At 37.3% G+C, this 7,327-nt stretch overlaps 1 protein-coding gene across 2 annotated transcripts; it reads right to left on the bottom strand.

Annotated features, from left to right (window-relative positions):
• Positions 1 to 3,791: 3,791 nt before the first annotated feature.
• Positions 3,792 to 7,327, bottom strand: ppp1r3cb (protein phosphatase 1, regulatory subunit 3Cb). 2 transcript variants are annotated; one of them, XM_026222788.1, is made up of 3 exons: positions 7,103 to 7,327; positions 5,708 to 6,218; positions 3,792 to 5,536 (listed from the first exon to the last, which is right to left on the bottom strand). In XM_026222788.1, the coding sequence occupies exons 1-3, from the start codon at positions 7,114 to 7,116 to the stop codon at positions 5,279 to 5,281; spliced, it is 783 nt and encodes a 260-aa protein (XP_026078573.1). In that variant the 5' UTR covers positions 7,117 to 7,327; the 3' UTR covers positions 3,792 to 5,278. The 2 variants fall into 2 exon arrangements, with proteins under 2 accessions (XP_026078573.1, XP_026078572.1); XM_026222787.1 differs by having other exon boundaries at positions 3,792 to 6,218; positions 7,103 to 7,326.

The following is a 7,327-nucleotide window of genomic DNA, read 5'->3' as shown; positions in this document are numbered from 1 at the left end:
ATGCCTTTGAGTCTAAGACGGAAGCAGCTTATTGTAAATTACTGGATTAGTTTGAGGGGACGAATAGACCCAACCAAAAGAGTGTTGCAAGACAATTAGGAAAGGGGAATGGGGAAAAATGTAGTTTTGGTTGGACAGGAGATGATGCTGCATGTGATCTTGGAGTATATGGAAAGAAGTTTTGTAAAACTGTGGTATGGCCCAGTAACCCTATGTGGAAGTTTGATACTCCAAAAGTGGATTTGAAGGTATTACAGACTAAAATAGTAAATAATCAAGTTGATTTGGTGAGTGAATTTTATAGACATGTGAACCAAAAATATGTTTATTTTAAACAAGTTTTTTTTTACAGATAGATCTAATGACCCGTTAACAGGAGTTACAGGTGGTGCAATTTTAATTCCCAGCCAGAAGAGTGAGATGAGCAAGAGAACATCAGATCACCTAAGTGTACATGCTGTTGAGATGTTTGCCATTTTGATGGCATTAGAATGGATTGAATACAGTAAGTCAAGTCAACTCACCTTTATTTATATAGAGCTTTAAACAGAATACATTGCGTCAAAGCAACTGAACAACATTCATTAGGAAAACAGTGTGTCAATAATGCAAAATGACAGTTAAAGGCAGTTCATCATTGAATTCAGTGATGTCGTTTCTGTTCAGTTAAAATAGTGTCTGTGCATTCATTTCATCAAGTCAACGATATCACTGTAAATGAAGTGACCCCAACTAAGCAAGCCAGAGGCGACAGCGGCAAGGAACAAAAACTCCATTAGTGACAGAATGGAGAAAAAAAACCTTGGGAGAAACCAGGCTCAGCTGTCTGACCAGACGAAACCAGCAGTTCAATTCTAGGCTGCAGCAAAGTCAGATTGTGCAGAATAATCATCTGTTTCCTGTGGTCTTGTCCTGGTGGTTCTTCTGAGACAAGGTCTTTACAGGGGTCTGTATCTGGGGCTATAGTTGTCCTGGTCTCCGCTGTCTTTCAGGGCTGTAGACGTCCTCTCTAGGTGCCGATCCACCATCTGTTCTGGATACGTACTGGATCCAGGTGACTGCAGTGACCCTCTGATCTGGATACATACTGGATCTGGTGGCTACGGTGACCTCAGAATAAGAGAGAAAAAGACTAATATTAGCGTAGATGCCATTCTTCTAATGATGTAGCAAGTATAATCAGGTGTTATGGGAAGTGTTTAAGGTTCCAGTTTACCTAATTAATGAAGCCTAAAAATCCTTTAAAGGTCCCATTTTTCGCGTTTTTTAAAGCTTTGATTGTGTTTACAATGTGCAATATAACGTGTTCATGTTTCACGTGTAAAAAAACACCGTTTTTTTTCACACAATTCACCTATCTGTATACCGCTGTTTTCACTGTCATAAAAACGGGCTGATGACTTCCTTGTACTATAAAGTCCCTCCTTCAGAAATATGTAACGAGTTCTGATTGTGCCAGCGGTTCCTGTGATTTGACACCAGCTGAGTGCGCGCTGCCTTCCTGCAAACACCATTGGGCTAGTTTTGACAAGCAAGTGGGCAGGAGCATGTGCTGGAGATGTACTTATAATCACAGGAGCGTTTTTACTGACGAGATGCGCATGAAAATCGCATTCGTTTTTTTTGCATAGCCCTAACATCTAGTTAACAAAGCTAAACAGCATTGCCCTTTGTGTAATAAGTTAAGAAACTGTTAAACGCACCAACTTAAATAATAAAATACACTTACCCGGTTGTGGTTCATAGACAACGCCTTCTCCAGACAAAGAGGGAACTGCTCCATCTTTCAAGAATAATCTTTGTGTGAATCCGGCATTAAACTGATTGAGATTGAGGAAGTTGTCCTCAGCAAGCTGTCCTCAGCAAAATGTGCTGCACATAGTTTTACATGTGGATTATAATTTTTCGGGAACTGAGTTTAACATAAATTGTAACCATTAATCTCCACATACAGGGTCCCTGGGAAGGCCAAACAAAGATGATTGGACTGTGAAAATAACAGCATTTCGACGACACGGCGACAAACACAAACGTAGATCTTCCTCTTTTCCATCGGAGCGCATCAAGGCCACGCCCCCCTGTTTTTGTATTCATGTGGGCGGAGGTTAGTCAAAAAACTGTTTTAGTGACGTCATTCCTGCAGGAACTAGAGGGATTTAGTCCAAACTGGTCGTTTTTTGTAGGCAAATTCTGTTAAAAAAATATCTCGCTTGGCATTGAACTTTGAGCTTTAGAATTTTACAGATATTATTTATACTCTGACAACAACGTTACACACTAACTAAAGTTTAAAACATGGGATCACGAAGAACGGGACCTTTAACAGATTTGGATATTAGAAACATATTAGTGTGTTATGTGTAAGCCAGGTTAAAGAGATGGGTGTTTAATCTAAATTTAAACTGCAAGAGTGTGTCTGCCTCCCGAACAATGTTAGGTAGGTTATTCCAGAGTTTAGGTGCCAAATAGGAAAAGGATCTGCCGCCTGCAGTTGATTTTGATATTCTAGGTATTATCAAATTGCCTGAGAGGGAAGGATGGATTATAATGTAACAACAGCTCATTCAAATACTGAGGTGCTAAACCATTCAGGGCTTTATAAGAAATAAGCAATATTTTAAAATCTATACGATGTTTGAAAGGGAGCCAGTGCAGTGTTGACAGGACCGGGCTAATGGTCACACTTACTGGTTCTAGTAAGAACTCATGCTGCTACACTTTGGACTAGCTGTAGTTTGTTTACTAAGCATGCAGAACAACCACCCAATAAAGCATTATAATAATCTAAACTTGAGATCATAAATGTATGCAGAGTAGTACATTTACATAAATGTAAAGAGAGTATAGGAGCAGTCAGCCTTCCAAAATCAGAAGAAAAGAGTATAGTGTGGGAAAAAAAATTATTAAAGAATGGCAACAAAGGTGGGATCAAGAACAAAAAGGAAGACATTTATATACTCTATTAAAAAAAAAAGTTGATACTGTGGAGAATAAGGAAACAGAAGAGAAGAGACTATTGTAACCAGATTGAGAATATGGCATAATAAATTACCGTAAATGGCACTCTTCATATAATGGGGAAACATCCGGGTAGACATGATAAAAGATATGGGAAAAATAGGACTAACAGGACGTGTAGTAAGGAGTACAATGGACTGCAGTAGGAATGAACAAGGACTAATGACAAAAATATGATGACTAAAGTATATGGGAAATAACTTGAACCAGAAGATGGCAGTAATGCAATGTCAAGGATGCAAGCTGCCATTAAAACCCAAAGAAGAAGAAGAAGACGCGATGCAAAGATGTCGATGGACCGCTCTGTACACTTTTGGCGTCAAAAACGCTCTTCAGAAACCTTTAGGTGACATCACGGACGCTACGCCCATGTTTTTATAAACAAACCATCGTTCATGTGAGACTAGCATATGCTTAACGGACCTTACGCTATGCCTTTGCAATTCGCTTGAACACGACTCTCTTGTGTATGTGCGTATGACAGTTAGCAGTTAGTTTTATGAAGTTTTAAATATGGATATTGTTCTTACAAAAATGCGTCGATTCGCTTCAGGAGGCCTTTATGAACCTACTGTTGTAGTATTGAATATTACTACATATTTACTGTCATTATAAAAAATTGTAAGAGCCAGGACATTTTTAAACATAACTCAGATTGTATTCGTTTGAAATGTCCTACATTACTGTAGATCTAGGATGTCTGGAGGTGAGTAAATCATAAGGAAGATTTCATTTTCAAATAATGTGAAGCAGTGGAAGTAAAACATGACATGTTCATAATAAAACAGAGAAATATTAGGTTTTATTTCTAACAGGAACACAGTATAGTACAACATACTTTCAAACAAACATCATCTTTGCAGTAGAAAAATATGTAGGCATACACTGTGGCTTGTGTAGGCCCCTTTTTACATTCAACCTACATGATCCCTCTCCGCAATTACAGCAGCTCGCCATTCATCACAGTCCACAATCACCTTTGTTTAAGGCCTCAACCTGTTTTACTATTGGAGCGGAAAGGGGGAAAACAGTCTCAATTCAATATTATTCCTCACCTTAGCAACGCTTCCTGACTTACTACTACCTTCTTGGTTACATCCAAATTCCCCATCTTCTATCCTCCAAATAACACTAGAGAGCTTCCACACACTACGGGTCATAAATCACATTGTAACACACAAGACCACACACAATACCATAGCAGCAAAAATGTTGTAGGAAAGATATTGTTGTAGGAAAGTGCAGCTTTAAAAAGGTAGAACAGACAGGGGGGAAAAATCAGAAGCGCAACAGCTGGGATTTAGCACTTAATGGGCATTATTATCTCTCATGGACTTCCTTATAATGTGTCACGCTTAGTGTATTCACTATAAAGTGACAGATAAACTGGTACTATCAAATGAGATGCAAAACTTCAATATGAAGCAATCTTATATTGTACCAGATTATTCCATAATCTGAAAACTACACACATTTTATGCAGTGCAGGTCTACCTGTTCTAAAAGCGAAAATTCACCCCAAATTGAAAATTTTGTCATCGTTTACTCACCCTCATGCGGTTTTAAACCTGTACAACTTTTTTTTCTTCATTGGAACACTGAAGAGAAGATCATTTGAACAACTATTTTGTCCATTCAATGAAATAACATGTTTCCAAGGCTTAACAGAGCTTTCATTTTTGGGTAAATTATCTATTTAAACATGACTTAAATTATTGCATATTAACATCCAGTCACATATCAGAAGTAGGATTCTCAAAATGCAGTGACTTTAGATGGAGTAACAAAATTATTACCCTTCAAGGTAACAAAATAAGTACACTGAAGAATCTATTTCAGAGCAAATGCTAGTTGTTCACTTCATACAAGGGCAAGTCCAAAACAATGCCATTGTATAAAACATTTTCACAAAATAACACAAAGGAAGGCATCTATGTTAAGAAAATTTTCGTTTATCCCATGTCAGATCTACAAAATAGTGTATGTAGTGTGCAAAAAATTAGAAACTAACATAAACCAACATTTTTCATTATGAGTAACTGCCATTATGGTTAACATGGTTGGTCTCAACTTTGCATAATTTTAGAGCCCCGACATCTCGCATTAAGCTGAATGTGTATCTCAAAAACATACACCAACACTGAATTCATTTGGATAGTATCAAAGATACACATGGCCAAAAGGCCAATTCAATTCTGAAACTATTTGCATTTGTCCTTGTTACAGCATTTACTTCAAGTTTATCGGGGGTCTAGACCAGTCACCAGTAAGGGGTGTTGTTCTCAATATGACCCCAACTCTGCCACTCAGGGAAGAATCCAGTAGATGTTCTTGGGCTCCCGAATTCATCAAATTCCATCTCTGGCCGTTTGCCTTGATTCTTGAAATCTGTTGTCATCTTTTGGATAACACTGTTCTGGCTGGAATTATTCTCTGCATGTACCAGCTTGTAATTTTTTCCATCATTATTGTCCCAGTATGTGGTATTGTGAGTTTTGTAGGATATGCAGAACTCCACCTGCTCGTGTGGGGGCACATAACTTGGAAGGTCAATGGAAAACGAAAAGGTGTCAACGTCCTCACATCCATAAACATTATTCATGTATGTACAAGGAATGTCAACATAGCTTTTCCATGACTCAAATGTTATTCGCACATGGACCATTTTCTCAAAGCTTATATTGCTTACTTTGACTGTGCCAGTGAGTAATCTCTCTTGAATTATGCAGTTTTCCAAGCATACCAGGTTCTTCTTTAGATGGTTCCGGAAGTCCAAATAGTCTGCAGCAGGCTGAGGGAAATCCAAGATCAAATTTTTCTCGTTCTCTGCTTTCAGGCCCACAATGGCATCATCCAGGTCTGATAATTCAAACTGCAGGTCTAACATGGGGTCTTCTTCAAATTCTTTGAACACATGGACTGCTGTCAGAGACATGCCTTTGGAGTCAGCAAAAACCACTTTCTTTTTAGCTTTGGTCTCAGGACTCTTCCATTCTAGGTTATCAGTGTTCACATCTGTCTTGGAGCTGATGCAGGATCTCAGAGGTTTGTATTGGTTGACTAGGCTCCTGGACTTGCAGTCCTTATATGAACTGAGGAAACTGCGAAGAGGCGGCGAGTGTGCCAGACAAATTCTCATTGCCACATCCACAGGCATAATTGGACTTGGCATTGGCCTGGGGTTTAGTATCTGCAGAACCCTGTCATGAAGGCAATAATGAAGAATACTACAGTGACCAATTATGCAGGTGATGCAAAAGACTTTCTTCAGAATTCAGAGATTAAGCTGGTTAACAAAACTATAGTTGCAGCCAGTTAGATCTATTTTACAGTACAATTATTATAGTGCCACAGCTGATGGTTTAATCTTTTCAAATTATAATTATCAGTTTTTATTAATAATATTTATACTTCCATATTATATTGGGATAAATCTAAAAGCAACAAATTATAAAATATCTATTTCAGTCTTTTTAGAACAACATTCACCTTATTAGACTCATTAGACACATTTCAGTTGTTACTAGAATTTTTATTTTATTAAAAAAAAAAAAATTGTATTACTACTAAGTTTTAACCTATAAATTAAGCAGGCTGTATATATGTAATAACTGGCTAGTAATTACATACAGTATGACAAGTAAAACATAAAAATAAAAAATATATAAAGATACAAAATAATTTTAAAGCTATAACAGACAAGTAACAACAGAATTAGTACCAGTTCCATTTACTAGAACTCTTACTAGTAGAACTTCAATATGTATTATAGCTGATCTAAACCACAGACCCCAAAATAATTAATTGGAAAATAAATGAATGAACAAAATTATGTGTTTAACCAATTACCAGTTGTTAAAAATTCAGAAGAAAAAACAGGTGAAACAGCTTGCCATTGTCAATGTTCAAATTATATATATATATATATATATATATATATATATATATATATATATATATATATATATATATATATATTACAATTAATCTAAATCATTAGTCATATTTAGAGATCATCTTACTTCCAGCACAGTGAGCAGTGACAAACCCCCTCGATACACTGTGACGCACTCTGAATTCTTACCTAGTGCAATTCATTGAAACCCGATGTTTGTTTCCAAAACGGCAGACACAGTTTGCTCTGGTATAGTCTGATCAAGTACAGTTTTCCCCTACGTGATTTTAAACTTCATTTAAAAACGTGTCGACCACCATGACTACAAAACCCCTGACGAACCATCGATTGCTGCAGCACGCCCCCTTCGCGCTCCAGCTGTACTGCAAAAGTCAAGAGCTTTCAGCCAGTACA

This window comes from Carassius auratus, chromosome 37 (assembly GCF_003368295.1).
Source record: "Carassius auratus strain Wakin chromosome 37, ASM336829v1, whole genome shotgun sequence".
NCBI lineage: Eukaryota > Metazoa > Chordata > Actinopteri > Cypriniformes > Cyprinidae > Carassius > Carassius auratus.
The sequence above is the reverse complement of the archived record's forward strand: the minus strand, read 5'-3'. Positions and strand labels throughout refer to the sequence as shown.